Raw genomic sequence first — 19,277 nt, 5'->3', positions numbered from 1 at the left:
TCGACCGGAACCGGAAATCTGAGCAAGTCCGCAGAGTAACAAACACGACAAACCGAAGTAAAAAGATTTGAGGCACCTTTTCGTTTGAGTTTCGTTATTTTCACCCCATAATTTCGCTATCGCCTAACCACTTTCAAGTCGACCACCCACGAATCCCCCTACTTTCTTGATCCTAGGCTAAGATGCATTTTATGTTTTAGTTTCGATTCGTTTCTTAGTGTATTTTGAACGAAAAATAAGTGAAATCACGCGACGACACCCAGAGAGTTCCCAGATACATATGTAGTTGCCACAAAAGATCAAGTCAGAACTGATCGGGCAACCGAAACCTGCAAAATTGTTTACTAATCGTTTCTCTAATCCAGTCTTTTTACATCACACACAGTATTTGCGAAATTGACAAGCCCTGTTTGATACAAACATACTACAATATTTATAAACTTACTATATCTACTCTTACAACTACAATTACAATTAATATAATTAATAATATATATCTCTTAATTGTTGATGATGATGGTGAAGTAATCTCTCTGTTTATCTCTAATGTTCTCCCCGAAACCCCCAAAATTCCCAATGTAACCATGTTTGGGAATGGGCAATAAGCGATATGACCAGGCGGCAGGTGTGCTGTAGAAATCCTCGAAAATATTGTTACGAAAAAGGACTCTGGGGAGAAGTGGCCAAAGTCGTGTTGTAATACATTTCCATTTTCCGAGTGCTAGGTGCTAGGTGGGGGCAATCTACATAGGAATCCATCCAACCAGACCGGAAGTCTTCAGGCGAAACGCCGTTTCCGACAAGGTCTAAAGCTTTAGCTTTCTCATCTATAAATAAACCCATCGATCACACTCACACCCACACACACGAGAAGTCAATCAGACTTAGCTTGTATTATACAGCCGATATCTGAACCGATTTCTGGCAATAGCTTTGGCTTTACCATACAAACAATTGTATGGTGGGAGAATGGAAATAATTACAACATATTTGGGTGCATCTCCTATAATTTTTCATTCGATTTTAAGTTTGAATTTTAGTTGATTTATGTACTTTTTATTTTCCAACTCGTTTAGGGTTGTAACTTTTTATTTTCTCTTTAGTTTTCTTACATTTAAAAGAAGTTAGTGGAAGCATTTCTTGAGACAGAAATCACTCCCTATCCAACTATCAGTTTATTTACAAGAATTACAATTATGATTTCATTTTTAGTTCCATTTTAAAGGTAATGAAAAATTTCCAGAGCTCTTTGCCAGTTGTACTTTTTATCGTATTTTCATTTTTTGTTTTTCCAACTATAACTAACTCAATCGACTTCAGATAGTCAGTTATTAGAGAAAGAAGGATCTAACCCAGATTTTTGAGTTCTGTACTTTTTATTTTCTTTTTAATACCACGCCTAAACACATCCTTTTTTCAACGAAATGATAAATATGAGAACCAAACAAATCTAGTCTAAATATATAGTCTACATTCCTCCGATCCGACTCTCAGAAAACTCAGTTGAAACCTTCGCCTCGTTGAAAGCAAGAAACCAAAGCGCGCTCACAAGACAAACAAACAAGAACTACTCTACTCTACTATAACTATACTACCCGAATACCAAAAATACTCTACCAAAAGTTTACATATTTTGTTTGTTATACACCACAAAAACAAAAACAACAATAACAGAAATGGAATTTAAAAAATCCAAAATGTTGTTCAGTTGTCTTTGCTCTTCAGTTTCCTTAAATTATTTTTTTTCGTCGTTCGATTGGCGATGACATATGTACATAAATCTATATGTCGTATATAAACCTCCTTATACTTTTCGATATTTGATGTCATGATGTTGTAAACTTGTGTGTATTGCATATGGAAGACTCTTATTTAACTCTATCTCTCTTATTGTTCTTATTGTAATTTAACCAATCTCCTTTGACTCTTTAATTGTCGTAAACTATTGGTGAATTGATTATCTCCCACACCGACACACACAAACACACACACAATACACTTGAAGAAAAAAAACGTCAATGCTAGTCTATTGATCCCCCCTCTCTACGAATCAGCATATAAATCAGATTAATCTACTTCATCTTACTAATCCAACTAACGTCAGATCAGACCCAGAGAAATATAAACAAGACTCATCATATCCTTTTGGTTTACGATTTTCGACCGTATAGCTTTAGTTTTATGAGTTTGGTAGTCAAGACCCGTACCCAAAAAGTATATATAATATATATCCAAGTATCGATCGAAAAAATCTCCAACTTGAAATATTAACCCACCAAATTTGCTGCATTTGAATGCCACTAGCATAGAATTTCGTAGCCGATTCGTACAGAATTCTATAGCCGTTTGTATCGAATTTTGTTTGTTTTTTAGTGAGTCGAACAAAGTATGCGAACCAACTCATGCACCCAACAAACCACCCACCGCCCCCTCCGACCCCAGACCAAAGCCACTGAAACCGAAAACCAAAAACCACAAAACGAACAAACCGTAAAAAAAAAAAATACTTCACAAGAAGCAAATGCAAACCTGATCAAATATTTTAGCAGGAACCTAGTGTTCTCCAGTGCAAATTGACCCAAAAAACCAACACCAAAATACACACACAAACAAACACACTGTGATACACCGTTACACCCTACACTGAGCAAAATCAATTTCCAATCTTGCACTTTTTTGTCTTGTAACTTTTTCCGTTTCCGTATCCATCTCGTATTTTGATCTAGATTTAGTAAAAATATGTACAGTGATTGCGACTTGAGTGGCATTTATAAATTTTGTACCTATATTTATTATCGTATATATCTTAAACTCTATTAAGACAATTTTTTTTATCCCCGATTTTCTTGTCGCATGAATTGTTTTTTGACTGTTTTGTGACCTTGTCTTTTTGTTTTGACCTCCCACCTTCGACCTCCCGTCACAGAACCCCCGACCTCACCTTAGCCCTTTCTTTTCTCTCTATATTCACAATGCTTATCCCTGCCCTCGGATCTTGTCCTGTTATCCATCGACTTTTCATAACTTGTAATTCAAGTGGATTTCAGCCAGGTTCAGGGAAGTTAATTTAAATTTGTTCTCCTACTCGATGCACTTGCAAACAAAGACAGGGTATCCTTTGTCCGTTTTTTGAAAAAAAAAAAATACATTTTTGAAATCAAGAATTTAAGAAACCCCATACAATTGCCCATACAAACCCCCCAATTGCAAGGGTATCTAGAATTTCGGGCCACCGATTTTAAGCTTATAGTTTTTATTTTGTGGCCATGTTGTCGCCAGCTTTATGGTTAGAGATTTTGATTTTTGTAGTAGGCTCAGTCACCGGAAACAGCTTTTTTGGCCAATTGTTGCTGCGACGCTTTGAACTTTGTAGCTGTTGTGAGTTTTGTGCATTTTTCAGTTAACTTTTGAGTTCCGTTCTACCGAACCCAGACAGTCAGTATGAAGTATGAAGTAAAGTAAGCCAGCTGGAGTATTGCGATATCATGTTTTACTTTCAACCCAGCGAACAACCCGATCCCAGTCTCCACCCTAAAGCCCCATAATAACCCCCCCGAAACCCACCTTCATGACTGAGCAGCAATGGTAGCTAGCAGTTCCAAAATCCAAAAGCAAGTATGCCAAAGTGAATAACTCGCACACACAATCCTTTTTTGTTTACGAAACATCCCTCCAATGCATTCTGTTCAACAAAAACAAAAAAAAAAGCGAGAAATCGAAAGTAAGAATTAGTTTTTAAAGTAAAGTTTCATCTTCATCTCAAGTAGATTGTTGTTACCCCGCTCTATCCACCGCCCCGCCCCGAATCCAAAATCCCCCATAAACCGAATACCGAAAATTTCTATGGAAATTTAATTAACTTTCCCGAAGTTTGACAGTTCAAGACCACGAAAGAAAAAGACCACTTCAATTGCAATCTGTAAACTAGTTAGTGCAATAACATTTTCCCTCTCTTTCACTCTCTCTATATCTGTCTCTTACTCAGACCTAAGCTCGCGTGCCCCCTCGCACTTGTATCTTTCTATCTTCGTATCTGTACTTTGAATTTATGACTTATTCTCTCCTATCTCATCGTATTACAATCTAGCTAAGAAAAGCACCATCAAGATAATAATTTATTCTTTAGTATCTTTAGTTTTCTTTTAAGATTTCGGTTTCGTTTTGTGAGTTTGTGTATCTTTTAGTGCGTTTCGTTTATCCTTCTTAAGTAATGACTCCTACTTGACTATGTATCTTTTGTCTAATAAACTGCATAATCTGTATCTTTAACTTTTGTATCTATATACGTAGAATGCCATAAGCCAGCTCATCTACCTTCGAAGCCCCAATAAGAAATTCAGCCGCCCCTGTTAACTGAAAGTCCTGATATACCTCTCCCCCCAAACAATACCTCTTCCAGATCCAGATCCATATCCAGTTCCACATCCGTATCCGAAACCAGAACTGCGTGGTTGCGTACAGTGGCCTACTATGGTAGATCTGGACATACACACCATATGAAATATATAATATATAACTATACATGCCATGTATATTCGATTGGGGGCGTGGCATGTCGAAGATAACCCAGTCTGTCTCTCGCATCCCCCCTATATCAGCTCAGCCAAGTCGAATGTCAGTCACACAGACACCTTAACATTTCAGCCACCACACTTTACACCCTACACCCTACAGCCACAACAACCACACACCCTATCCTCAGATACAGATACAGATACGGACTCAGATTCCGATTCCAATTCAGATACAGATACAGAACAATTTGTGACCTAATGTGGCAATCAGACGACTGCGGCTAACCCTTTCATTTTGGAGGGAACTCCCTTCCATCCACTTTCCTTCCAACTGGCATTGAAATTGCAATTGAAATTTGCATATTTGACAGGTCCCCAAAAATTTCATCCTCGTTCTGCAATTGGCAGTTTTTGGTAAATTACCTCAATTATTTAGAGTCAAGCAATTAAAATTGTTTTTGTGTGTTTGTCTATTCAAAACAAAGGAATCAATCTATCAGGCCGGATGATAATATTGCAAACATATGTATATGCAAATGGCGTGACAGATGCAATTATTTGATGGCCTGATTCCGTGATTTCTTATTCATTATCGTTTCGTTTTTCTCGTAATTGTAATTCCTAGCTCGTTTGGTACGAAAGTTTATGCATTTGGATTTGACTTAGAACTTGAATTTTAATTGAAACATTCTTTCTTCATTTGCTAGATGCCCTTCATAAGTAACCATATATATATATGTAAAACCGATTTGATTTGATTGAACCACCTCAGTTACTAAGTTACTTCTCCTCATTTTTCCAAGAGAAAACAAATTAAGACTTCCCCAATGAAAATCTATATCTTTAAACAAAATACACTAACAGCGGATGAGCGAAAAACAACCCACAAATTATCAGGATATCGGTATCCAAATCGGTAGTTTTATAGAAAAATGATGAATAATGAAAGTCGACTGCAGTCCCCATGGGTAGCGTCTCTTATTTGACGAAGGAGTGCCCCCCCTGGTTCACCCTCATACCATAATATAGATCCAATTAGACACACACACGTATAGATACATGTATGTAGGTGTGTTATGTCCTTGTGTTGCGTCATGTGATCAGTCCCCCATAAGAAAACTCATACACTAAGCCACTAAACCACTGAACCACTAAACCTCACACCACGAACCACAAGCCACGAACCACGAACCACTAACCACACAACTATAACCACCCAACCACTCCACCACCGAACCACACTCACAAAACACCACCCAGAGAAAGAGTTGATCTAGACTAGAGACCCACTGAGCTTCGAGACCAAGGATAAAAATCAAAATATATATTCTAAAGGAACCCCCAACCCATGTTTTCGTTTGTGTGTTTTAGTTTGTTGCCAACCTTTGATTTCACTCTTTTTCGTTTGTTTCGATGCTGATGATGATGATGATGATGAAGAAGGATTCACGACAAATAATATATATACTTCACATATAGTACAGCAGCCTTTGAAAAGTACAAGAAACCGATCAGGTATCAGGGAAGCCAACCAAAATCCCCTCGAAACCCCCCGAAAAGAAACGAATTGTAGGATTCGTAGGAAAGCCAACTAACCAGACCCGAACAATGACCAAAAAGCTAACTGAATGTCTGCCTTAGCCATGAAAAATAATCAAACAGAATCAAAGTGAACTCTAATAAGGATAACTCGCCGAACTTTGCTAATTGTTGTAACCGTGTAATTCGTGTTTTTTTTTGTTCGTTTGTTTTTTTTGGAATAAATGTAATAGCTATGTATAAAGGACAAAGTTAATCGTAATATTTATTAAACGTATCGTGTTATGTACCTACCAAATATCAAAAAAACCAAATATCAAATATCAACTATCAATTATCAAATATCAAGTATCAAAATATGAAAATATCTATTATCGTTGTGATATGATTGAAAGTTTTGAATTGAAATTTAAATCGTTGCTTGAATTATGGTCTCGACAAAGTCTCGATTGTTCTTTACCGTTCGCAGGTTATCGCAGTGATATCCATACTATTCATAGTCCTGTCTACCATAGCCCTGACGTTGAACACCCTACCACAACTACAACACATTGACAACGGTACACCACAGGATAATCCGCAATTGGCAATGGTTGAGGCCGTGTGTATCACGTGGTTCACTCTAGAGTACATACTTAGGTTTAGCGCCTCGCCGGACAAGTGGAAGTTCTTTAAGGGCGGCCTTAACATAATCGATCTATTGGCAATACTCCCATACTTTGTCTCGTTATTTCTATTGGAAACGAATAAGAATGCAACGGACCAGTTCCAGGATGTGCGTCGGGTGGTGCAGGTCTTTCGCATCATGCGCATCCTGCGAATCCTTAAGCTGGCCCGTCACTCAACGGGCCTGCAGTCGCTAGGCTTTACGCTGCGTAACTCATATAAGGAACTCGGTCTACTAATGCTGTTCCTGGCCATGGGCGTTCTCATATTTTCTTCGCTGGCATATTTTGCCGAAAAGGATGAAAAGGATACAAAATTCGTTTCAATACCGGAAACATTTTGGTGGGCGGGTATTACAATGACAACTGTTGGCTACGGGGACATCTATCCCACAACTGCACTGGGAAAGGTTATTGGTACTGTGTGTTGCATATGCGGTGTTCTGGTAATCGCTTTGCCTATTCCCATCATCGTTAACAATTTTGCTGAATTTTATAAGAATCAGATGCGACGCGAAAAGGCCCTCAAGCGGCGCGAGGCTCTCGATCGTGCCAAACGCGAGGGCAGCATTGTCTCCTTCCATCATATCAATCTGAAAGACGCCTTCGCCAAGTCCATGGATCTCATCGATGTGATTGTCGACACAGGTAAGACTTACAGCGCCCTAATGGGCCACCTTAATGAGATGTCTTGATTGCCTTGCTTATGTATCTACTAAACTACCAATAACTAACTAAACGGATCGGGGCTTTAAACTCTTTAAACCTATACCCCGATCCGCAACCTATGCCTCATGCTATGCTTACTATCCTTACTCTGAAACACAACACTTTTATTTTAAACATTTTCCAAAATCCAAACTTGTATGATCTGTACTTTTTCACCAACCTACTTTAAAAGTTTTTCAAAACCAGTTTTATCTGTACCTACTCGTCTATGCATTCCCCGAACTATTCTTTGGAAAAACTCTCTGCCATTCTTTGTAGATTTGTACTATATTTTGGCATGCACTCTACTTACTTTCTCGCTTCTTTTCACTATCATTTGGAATTGGTTTTTCTATATCTTTGTTTCAAGTTGGTTGAATAATTCCAGCCAAGAGGCGTGTAAATAGCATTTCACAGAAGCCGGACTCCGTGCCCGGCAACTGTAGAGCCGTAAGATGATAGAAATTGTTGAACCTTTGATTATCTCGAGCTTAGACTTACGTTCGATTGATCAATTGTTAACTAGTTAAGCCATTTTGGATTACTTTTAAGTTCTAGTAGTCTCTTAGACCCACCCCTCCAAAACTAAAACAACAACAACAATAGCAAATATAATAAGTACGGAACCAAAACACATTCAGACAATTAGCCAAATGCTTTGTACTTAGCGCATTAAACGCGAAATTAGTGGGGTTTTCACCTGTACAAAGCACCCCAACCACCCCTACAACCCCACAACCACAAACACCTCTGCTGTAAAAACAATACAAAATGCCCGCGCGCCTGGAAGTAGGCAACGGTATCTCTACCTACACCCTCTAATGCCGCTCTAAGCCCCCCGAATAGCCGAGTAGCCTCCCTCTTCTCAACCTCAACCATCCGGCCTGTGTTTTATTTTAGGAAAGCAAACAAATGTCGTGCATCCGAAGGGTAAAAGACAAAGCACCCCCAATATAGGCAGGCAGACCCTCGATGTGCAAAGCGCTCCAGGTGACTACATTGCGTATACGTATTCTCTAGACCATATACTCTCTAGCCTTGCCACTCTGAAATATTCTATTAATGCCGTAGCCTTTGAATATATACCGCTTTCAATATATACCGAAGATACACACACTCAGACACACACACGCGCGCCAATACAGACACATATGTACAATTCGCACACACACTCTCTCTCTCTCTTTTTGTCTTTGGAGTTATTTCTCCATATTTTTTTCTTATAGTGTAATAAAGTATAATTTTTTTGGTAGGTTAGTTCCTAATAGTTCTTAACTTTTGTAAAATATAGCGTAGGGAGAGAGTTCACAAAGCTTTGGCTTTGCTCCTTAAATTGCAGCTGTGCTGGAAGACAGTGCGTTTTATTGGCATAGGTATAAAATTATGAAGAAAGGAGGGACTACATACTACCTCGATATAGTCATAGTCGAAAGCACAGCTGCCTTGATAGCCTAGTCTTTATAAAACTTTTATAATCCCCACTTTCTCTGTATATAAGTATCTTTCTTATAGACAAGGATATATCTTAGACTTAGGCAATTGCTCTCGCAATTAGTTGCATTCTTCGGTTTCATTTTTGGATTCAGTTTCATTGAGTTTGCCTAATTGCTGACTTCAGTTGAAAATTTGCCCAGAATTGTGTGAATTATGACGAAATTATTACTCATTGCTTGATACTTGTTTTGAATCTGCCACCAACCATAGCAAATTTGAATGCTCAACCTAGACTTACCTTTAATATTGTCAAAAAAAAAAACCAAAAAGAATTCTAAATATTATAAATATTACAAACATTTTTAGAAAATTTTCAAGTGCTGATTACCAACAAAAAAAAAAGAACACAAACATAATGTATATGCTCATTCTCTTAGCCAAATGTAGTTGTATTTTAGCCAAATCGAAATCATTTTAGCTCTGTGGGAAGGGTTACTGCCCGAGAAATACAAAAAAGATATCAACCTACAACGTGTTCTTTTCTCTGCTCTTCTTTTTCTACTTTCTGCCACAACCACCACCATAATCTTTTGAATTTTCAAACATTTTCGACCCCCCAAAAACACCATACACCTGAAATACACTTCACTCTACTACACTCTCTAATTACGAGCCCCCGTATAAAAAAAAACACAAATAATCAAATTTCGATGCGACTTAGGCGAGAAAAACACACTGATCGAGGCGCCACCGCCGCCTTCGTTCGGCACGCCCCGCCGCCGAGCGCTCTCCGCCCGCATCCAGGAGCTGAATCGCAGCCTGCTGGAGGAGCGGGACGCCCAGCAGCAGAACAGTTCCAGCGACAACGAAGACAGCCGCTAGGATAGCTAGATGAGCTGCAACCACAGCAACAACAACCCGACCCAAAAACGCCCCAAAAACGCCCCAAAAACCCCAGAAAAACCAGAAGCCTACAAATCTACACTAAGCGAAACTTAGCTAAGAGAATGAAATGCGATTGTTACTGTATATGTAAATTAGAACAAACAAATGCAATTTGTTACAAACTCACCAACAACCACTCAAACACACACACACACACTTCACACCACTCCACCACACACATGAACCAAGTCTTAGACTTAAGCGAAAGTACTTCCAGCATTTGGTTAGCAGTTAGGCTTGCTTGAAGCTTCCAATCAAAAGAAATGTTATCATAGATTCCATAGATCCAAAGTTGAATGTTGTGATTAAATATAATCGCTTTTAGGCGTCATACACCTACACAACAAACACATACACAAGTCACACACACATGCTGCTTCTTGTTGTCCGTAAATTACGCATACGCCACGTTATCTTAGTACAACATGGCGTATGCTTCATACTTCCCTCTATTACCATTGTATTTTGAAAGTTTTGCTAAAGTCCTGCAATCAGCACTTGAAAATAAAACTAAAAAAAGAAGAAAAGTATAAAAATATTGTTAAAAACTTGTGAAGATCGGCTGGAAATTTTTTGTTGATCCCCTCTATATGTTGTAACTTGCTTGTGTTTTTGCTAAGTTTATGCTATAATTTGGTCCACCCCCATCCCCTGATTAATCAAGTATCAAGCAAAACTTTCAAGTACCCCTCCCAGAACTCCAAAGAGTGGGCGGCAGCATGTGTGTGGAGAATCTTCCAGGAATCCCTTCCAGAATTCCCTTCCAAAATGAAAAGCTAACACACGACACGCCATTCGAGAGAGCTAAACTCTGAATACAATCCGCGTAAGCACAATTTTTCGATTTAGTCTAAATCTTAGCGTTTAACTAGGCCTAACCTCTGTGCAAACTCCGACGAGGCATTTATTGAGCGTATTAGTCAAAAAGAAAACCAAAGTAATTCCCTCCATGGACGCCCGAGATTTCGCTTCAAGTGATCTCCATGGAAGCCCAAAAGCAGAATCAAATCAAAAACCCAAACCAAAAAAAAAGAATGAAAAAAAAAAACTATATAAAGGAACAGCCTTATTTATGAAATTAGTTTTTAGTAGCTGAGAGAGGGTAAGCTTAGTTTATAATTTAGAGAGCGCCTCGGCAAATAGCGTGTATTAGGTATGACAAACAAAATATACTCGTTCCATTTGTAGACGGAAGAAATACTTAGAAATCGATGGCGAAACGTTCCTACAATGCCGCAGAAAAACAAAATGAAATTGCCTTATTTAAAGCAAAGTGCTCCTAGTTTGCAGCCATACATACATATATAATGTGTACTATAAGATATATAGAACATGCCACAACAAAAACAGCTGAAATTTTGTTAAATTGTAAACCCAAGAAGTCACATACATACATTTTGTAAGCGAGCCGAGCAGTTCGATGGAATAAAATTATTCAAAATATACAATGTTTTTTATCCGAAGCTGAATCCCGTTTTTTGTATATGATATTGGAACGATCGATTACTTTTGATTTGCACTAAGTTCCCGCATAGTTCAAACATTTCTATCATTGCGCTCGTTGAAAACAAACAAAAAAAAAAATGAAAACCAAAATATAATAAATACTGAGGGTCCTGGGACCCTGCCATTCCAAAGAAGCCTTTACGTGCCTTTTACCAAATGTTTTTCGGTTCTCCATTTTCCATTTTCTACTTCTTTTCTTTATGACTTTTATATCCTTCTATCTATACATTTATATATATTATATTTATACTTATATGTACCTGTGTGTGTGTCCCTCGCCCTTTCGTTCTCACTGTTTTCTATTGATTTCGTAACGAAATTGAATCCAATCTATCGCGCTGCATGCTCTAATCCTATGAACTAATCTATAGAAACTGTGTACGCTCTCTTTATGCTCAAGCCATGTATGAAAATAAAAATATAAACTAAACATACTAGTGATTCGTATTCGTACTAACCAAACCCAAATGAATAACTGTGTACTGTACTGTACTGTCCTGTACTCATACTTTTGTGTACTACTGTTAAAGCCATAAACAACTATGTGTGTCTGTGAAATTAGCAATAAAACCGAAACCCAACTGCGCTGTATTTATTTCATTGTAAAATTCTAACCAGCTATGCCATCCCATATACGTACAATATTTGGTGTTTAAAGCTTGGCCCAGTCCAAGCCTTGAATGCAATGGAAAGGTACTATCAAGGATATTTCAAGAAAATTATTCGTTTCTCACTCATAACATTTTTAGTTTTTATTTTTTAAATTCTAAAGATACACATGAGAGGCGTGAATTACCATGAATTGTCTAATTTTGTCAATTTTAAATTGATTGAAATTAATGTAAAAAGGTTTCGCACATTTGTTTTGCCGCGTTCCTAAAAGTTTTATTCAAAAGATATAGTAAGTAGTACCTCTCTTCCGTTTCCATCCAACACCAACTATTTTAATAGAATCTAACTATTAGTTTACTATGTCTACTAACTCTATGACTCTAAGACTAATTAGCTAAAAGTTCTCTTAGATTTTAACAGCCACTAGTCTCACCTGTTGACTTAATGTTGTTCCAAGTTAACCCCAAAATTTTCGACGTCGTACTTCAATGTTGTTCTCACTGTTCTCCCACTAAACTAAACTTAAAACTTAGCCCTCAACGTTCTTGTGATCGCCGTCGTCGTAACTGAATATTAATCAACATAAAATTAATATTAAAGCCTCCATGAAACTCATTCTCTTTCTGTTTTTCCCCCCTTTTTTATTTGAAACGAAAAAACAAACACCTTCATTTGCGCTCCGAATAAAAAAAAATACGAACAATATCCGCTCTAACTCATTATATAAAAAATACAAAATATATGCGAAAAATATATATTTATATATCTTTGTGTACATATCATACCTGACTGACGTCTGTCGGCTAAACAAATGCGAAACGATAATGGCGACAAAATGCATTCATGGCTTTTTTGCGCGAACCCCAAAATATCAAAAAACCAATACCGAAAAACCACCAACAATCCAACCCGATTGTGTAACCCAAATAACACACCCATCAACACACACCTGATACACACCCGAAAAACACACACACAAATGCCAAGCAGAAAAGCGCGAGAGTCACACACGATCACTCAAAAATTGGCACCGTTTAACCCACGCGCTCCGCCGATCGCCCACAGGCCACAATCTTTCGCAAACGGATGGGAACAGCACCGAGGGCGAGTCTACCAGCGGACGGAATCCGGCGACCACCGGTACCGGATGCTACAAGAACTACGACCACGTAGCCAACCTGCGCAACTCCAACCTGCATCACGTAAGTCTTCTCCTGGGGATCCTTTGGGGAGATACTCTTTTTTTCAGTCTCATTTCTGAGACTCGGGGTCGTATACGTAATATTTTAATAACATTTATAGTTGAATTGTTTGGCATAAGCATTTGCTTCTTCTCAAGCAAAAGTTATCTATTAAATTTTTAATTTAATCCTTTACTTGTGCCTCATAAAATGACTCATGAAATCATAATCATTCTTGTCATTTAAATACTAAAATAAATTATTTCAATTTGCTTAAAAATTCTATATAGCTTTTAATCAGTCTATCAAACCTATCAATTAAAAGTATGCCTCTTGATTTCCCTAAAAGTAGATCTCTTTTTATTATAAACTTTTTTTGCATCTATTGCTAAAAAAATCTATTAGAAAAAATCTTTAAAATTTTATAAAAAACGTAATGAAACGAATTTGAAATTAATTGAAATAACGATTTGAAATAAACGTTCCCCTCCAAAAATCGTGTGTTGTAAGTACCCTCACAAAACCAAAACCGTGAATGTCATAAAAATATTCTGGAGTTTGTGTTGTAATGGAAAGGTTCTACCAGAAGGATACTAACTCTTCTATTTTATTTAATCAGCGTCGCGGTTCGAGCTCCGAACAGGATGCTGTGCCACCGTACAGCTTCGACAATCCCAACGCCCGCCAGACCTCGATGATGGCCATGGAGAGCTATCGAAGGGAGCAGCAAGCCCTGTTGTTGCAGCAGCAGCAACAGCAACAACAGCAACAACAGCAGCAGCAGCAACAGATGCTGCAAATGCAACAGATGCCACAGAAGCCCAGCAATGGAACCGCAGCCGGAAGCGGAGTGGCCAACAATCTGGCCATGGTGGCGGCCTCGAGTGCGGCTACCGCTGTGGCGACCGCCAGTGGCAGCAGCACCGCTCCAGGAGGAGGAGCAGAGGGCGGCACTGAAGATGGGGGCGTGGTTGATGAGGACAACCTGTCGCAGGCAAAGGGCCTGCCCATCCAGATGATGATTACGCCCGGGGTAAGTGAGCGAAGCTGGAGGAGATGCCTACTCATGATCATACTCGCAATCGTATATCTTGAATATCTTAATGTTTTCAAAGTTCCTAAATCGTAATCCTATTGTATTAGTAAATGTGAAGCAGTTAAAGCTGGATCGAAATATATATTCAAAATAATAATTCTACCTATAACCTAATTTCTCACAACTCCTAATTTGCTGGGAAAATGAGTTCGATTCTTTTGAGTTCGATTACGATTTTTAGTAATGTCACCCATATGTTATCCTTGGTGCCTTTTGGTTAAGTACTTTTTGGTTGGCCTATTTTCGTAGTCGTTAGACGTCTGTTTAGCTTCTTGATTTTGGTACAAACTTTGTTAATAATTATTACAAAAAAAAAAGATCAGTTTACAACTCCATAAGTAAGAGAACCATATAAAGTTCGTTAACCACAACCACACGTTTCAACTTTTAGATTTTACGGGGACGCAGTAAGGAGGTACATTCAAAAAGTATACACAAGAACTCAAACTACTCTCTACTCTACTCTACTATACTCAACTCGAATGCATTTAAGCCAAAGCTATATCCTTAATCCTTAATATCTACCCGATTTTGCCAGCATTTTGAATGAACTTGCAGATGATCGTCTTCTTTTCCAGTGGCTGAACGAACGCTAACGTATCCATATTTTCGTATCCGGGAGAATCCTAAGCTGCATTTTGGGCATTGCATTTCCAGAGTTATAAAGAAGAATAAAGAATGCCTTTTGCATAAAACCTATTTTTTTACTTTTTTCCTTTCAATACTTTGGATATTCAGATCAAATGTTTTTTAATTTCATTTCCGGTCTACTGAAAATTTGATTATCGCAGCTGCCTTGGCGATTATTTTGTTTATATTGAAAATTGTAGATACGAAAGTCTAGTCTAGACTCGAAAATTAATTAAAGCTCATTAATTAAAGCTAATCCCTAATGCCGCCTTTTTCAATTCGATTTAGAAATTTATCAGCAAAAGTGCTCAATTATTTTTTCTCTTTTTAAATACCTAATAAGATTTTCATTTAAATACTTGTACAGCTCTAGATCTCAATATAACTTACATCCATTATAACACTCACCTACATATACAAACACTAAGCAACACCAGGTAATATGATTTTGTTTTTAACTATATTTAAGGTAGTTAGAAAATATAAAAAAAAAGGAAACTGCGTTCTTAATATTTTTTGAAATAGAGCAAATATTTAGTTTAGACAACAGAGGAGACACTTTCCAGACAGCACTAAGAACTTATTTATTGAAATATTTAATTTTTCGCAACAAGGAAAAACCTATAAAATATAAAAATATAGATACATAGTTACTTAGGCGCTCGATCAATAGGTGTTCATCCTAGGCAGGCTGATGTAGTCGCTAGGACTACCCCCCATAGCATTCCCGGAGCCCTGACTTTCCGGAAACCTTCCCTGCCCCTGCGCCATTCCCAGCCCCACTCCCTGTTGCTGTGGCTGCATCATTGGGACTTGATACTGCTGCTGCTGCTGCGGGATCCGCTGGTTTTCTGCTTCAAAGCGAGAATAGCTGGGAACGATGGCGGGCACGGCAGTGGGGCGGTCCACATGCTGAAGCGGCTGCCTGAGCTTATCGAGAAGCGCGTGGAGATCCACTGTCATCTTGGGCTGGACAATGCCCTCGGCCGCCTGCAAGCCGACCATCTGCGAGGAGAGAGCGTCCACGTCTTGGCGGGCGGCGAAGAGCAGCTGATCGTGTGCGGCTAGCTGGAGCTGGGCGATCTGGGCTCGGATAGCGGAGGCGGCTACCTCCTGCTGGGCAGTGTGCAGAGAGGCGGTGATTGCGCGCACATGGTTGGCCGACTCTTCCAGCTGGGCCTGTGTCGAGGTGGCCACGGCCTGCGCCTTCTTGATCTCGGTGGCCTCCAGCTGAACCCGCGCCTGGGCCACGTACAGGTGCTGAACGAGAGTACGCAGATCGTGACGCCTCAGCTCTCCATCGTCTCCTCCTTCCATAGGACCGTATCCCTGTGGGGCTTCAGGCATCCTAGACCTTGTTCCATAGACTGGTTGTGGCTGCGGTTGCTGCTGTTGGGGCCAGACTCCTTGGAAGGCCTCGGGACCACATTGCTCCTGAACCGGAATCTGCACTATCGTTTGCACGGGAGTCTGACCCGCAGCCTGAACAGTCATTTGCGGTGCTAAAAGGATGTTCATGAGTTATTCTCGAATCAAAACCATTGTTAAATCTTACCCATCTGTTCTCCATCGAGGGCGGAGTCTTTGTCTGCTCTTTGAAATCTCTCCTCCGCTGCCACTTCCGCTTCCGTTTCTTTCCTGTAGTCACCGCGACTTCCTGTTCCACCGACCATGGGCTGTCCGTGTGTACAGATTCCGCAGATTATAATAGACAGTTGAACTGATAGAGAAAGGAAATGTAATATTATGTATAGTTTTCCATACAGGTATAGCTCACCGATCCAGAGGAGATTGGTTAGGCGCATTTAGAGCACATTTAGAAAAGGTCAAGTGACGTTCCATTTAGCTGGACCATTAAGCTTTAGAATAAAATCTGGGCAGTGTCACTTTTATGAGGTTTTCTTTCAATTATCCTAAAATCAACACACGTTTGAGTGACCGGCTCTGAGTTGCTAGGTTCAGGAAAAAATCAGACAGGCACATCCTTCACACAGCTTGAGCCGCATGCCATAAGGAACCTAGTCTAACGATCCTAATATATTCCTAATCTCGCGATTTTGATTGCTGCATGATTTTGCATCTGATGATCTGTACATACCTAGCAATATAATACTCTATATATAATATATTCCGATTGTTTAACGTTATGATGCGTACAAAACCACTTACGTGATGCAACAATCCCAACCACCCAATATTTATAGGAAGTGGCCGAGCTGCGTCGCCAGGTAGCCCTGGAGAACCTCCAGAATCAGAGGATGGACAACCTGGAGCAGGATGTGCCCGTGGAATTCGAATGCTGCTTCTGCACGACCAAGGTAACATTGCGACCGATCCAGATCCATATCCAGATCCAGATCGGATGTAGCTGTAGTGTCCAAATAGTACCTTAAAAACACTCTCACTCCTTTTTGGTGTAACTCGTTTGCAAATGCTTTTCCGTGTACTGTGCTGTCTACTGTTCTAGTCGCATGTCCTGCACCCTTTTCGATTATAGTCACACTTTTAGTTTCCTAACACTAACTAAATTCAAACTAAAATTCATGCTAAATGTGTAAATAACAAAGCTGCATAACCGCCATTGGCAGACTGTGGAAATGTTGATCCTTTTGTGGAAATATTAACTCCGATCCAGGCTCGATGTGTGATCTTAGGAAGATAATAGAACATTTTCCATTCAGTTGATGTAAACTAATTAAAATCTCTATAAGTTCAAAATTTTATTTTTAGAAAACAAGAAAATTAAAGTCAAAACCCTTAAAAAAGATTATTTTTTTGTAGAACTTGAAGCTTATCGCATAGGTCCTTCCCAAAACAAAATTAGGATTTACTCCCCCTTCAGAAAGTAGTTGGATTGGTAGATCAGCGATAACGATAACGATAACGATCGTCCATGAGCCCGTGTCCTTGTTGCAGGATCGCATTTGCGTCTTCCACGACAAGGAGTACAGCATCAAGCGGCTGGCCCGCCCGCCCCCTTCGCCCAAGAACTACCTGGCCCTCAAAAGAATGCTCGAGCAGGGCATCATCGACATCTACTATCTATAGGATGGTAAACCAGAACCAGAACAAAATCCAGTGTGAATCTCGTCCTCGTCCCCGTTACCGTCCCCCTTTATTTTATTCTTATACTTTTACTATCCTTCGGTTATTCATTTTTTGTGGCTTCCTGTGAGATTGGAGTTGGATTAAGAATTGAAATTGGATTGGATGTGGATGTGGAAATTTTATGTTGACCTTGTTTCTTTTTCGTTTCTTTTCTTAAAGGGTTTGCCGGGCTGCCGGGACGGCGAGTGTATTCCATTGCGCGCTAATAGCGTATAACCAGATATAGAAATCGGATATAGATCGGATATATATCCTTAGAGATTGGAGCGCATCGAATGCGCGGCAGACTTACTCTCTACACGTTACTCTAGCTTTAAACAAAATTACGAATTAATGTTATGATTACGATTATTATGATTATGTTATTATTATGACTACGGGCCTGGCGTGACGTGACGTAAAAGCTAATGAAAGACATAGCAAATTCTAAGAATTTAATTAAATTAACTAAAACGTAAAATCTCTAAATCTAATCTCTTAAATCTTAAATCTAAAAACGCAACCAGGAGAACGGAAACCCAAAGCAGCATGTGTTATTATTTAATTTATTGTGAAGAAAGCGTACCGGAGGAGCTTGAGGGCTTGACGAAAGTTTAAATCGATTATTTTTATTTACACTAAGCACGTAACTAGCCCTATATCTTTCTATTCATAATTATATATTTATCCTAGCAAAATGGCCTAAGCCCTAAGATACGTAGTAGCTGCAATTTGCAAATGCCAAAATCGAAAAAAATTAAAACAAACACAACGAAAACTACAATTAAATATTAAAAAAAAATATACAATTGTTTAGTTACTTAAACAACGATGTTATTGCTTCATTATTAGTTGTTTATTTCCTGTTATCACTCAACCAAAAAAAAAAAAAATACAAAGAAACACAAAACAAATCAGAATTGAAAAAAACAAGCCAGAAGAACACAAAAAACAAACAAATCGATTTAAAAAAATCTTGCAATAAACAATAAAAAAATAAACATTTGAATTTATTTCCGTTGGTTAACTTTATTCTGCGCACTCGACTTCTTTGGCACTTCACTATTTTAACTGATTGTTTCCGTATTGCTCGCCTAGAAATTCCGTATTTCCATTTTGATTTCGATTAGAAGAATTTTTTTTTAAAAACAAAAATATGTAACGTTTAATGGAACCACTTCAAAGGCTACTTCCTCGGTAAGTAATTCTCGAATGGAATATTATTTTTCAAAGCGTATTCTCAACTCTGAAACACTATGTCTTTAATAATTCCAAAATCAAGTTGAGAACTCGCCCTGCTTTTGGCCAACAATTTTTATTTAAGAATTTAAAGTTATCAACGGTATTTAGCGCTGCACGT

General features: G+C 38.8%; 2 protein-coding genes across 2 annotated transcripts in view; one reads left to right on the top strand and one right to left on the bottom strand.

Moving 5' to 3' along the window:
* The window catches only part of Shab (Shaker cognate b), a 51,859-nt gene that overhangs the window by 26,857 nt on the left and 5,725 nt on the right, over window positions 1-19,277 (top strand). Inside the window, exons 6-10 of the mRNA XM_017236473.3 lie at window positions 6,523-7,366; window positions 8,327-8,416; window positions 12,989-13,125; window positions 13,724-14,137; window positions 17,035-17,148. Of these exons, the coding sequence (XP_017091962.2) occupies window positions 6,523-7,366; window positions 8,327-8,416; window positions 12,989-13,125; window positions 13,724-14,137; window positions 17,035-17,148 (1,599 nt within the window). The remainder of the gene's footprint in view (window positions 1-6,522; window positions 7,367-8,326; window positions 8,417-12,988; window positions 13,126-13,723; window positions 14,138-17,034; window positions 17,149-19,277) is intronic.
* On the bottom strand, window positions 15,411-16,792 carry LOC108122130 (uncharacterized). The gene is made up of 3 exons (XM_017236685.3): window positions 16,608-16,792; window positions 16,386-16,550; window positions 15,411-16,332 (listed from the first exon to the last, which is right to left on the bottom strand). Exons 1-3 carry the CDS (start codon window positions 16,633-16,635, stop codon window positions 15,497-15,499), a joined length of 1,029 nt encoding a protein of 342 aa, XP_017092174.3. The 5' UTR covers window positions 16,636-16,792; the 3' UTR covers window positions 15,411-15,496.

This window comes from Drosophila bipectinata, chromosome 3L, assembly GCF_030179905.1.
Source record: "Drosophila bipectinata strain 14024-0381.07 chromosome 3L, DbipHiC1v2, whole genome shotgun sequence".
NCBI classification, from domain to species: domain Eukaryota; kingdom Metazoa; phylum Arthropoda; class Insecta; order Diptera; family Drosophilidae; genus Drosophila; species Drosophila bipectinata.
The sequence above is the reverse complement of the archived record's forward strand: the minus strand, read 5'-3'. Positions and strand labels throughout refer to the sequence as shown.

Excerpts from the sequence above, each read along its gene's own strand:
- LOC108122130 (XM_017236685.3), bottom strand. The coding sequence starts at position 16,635 with ATGCGCCTAACCAATCTCCTCTGGATCG. Across the intron at positions 16,551-16,607 it reads AACCAATCTCCTCTGGATCG|TTCAACTGTCTATTATAATC; the intron begins GTGAGCTATACC and ends TTTCTCTATCAG. Across the intron at positions 16,333-16,385 it reads CCTCGATGGAGAACAGATGG|CACCGCAAATGACTGTTCAG; the intron begins GTAAGATTTAAC and ends ACATCCTTTTAG.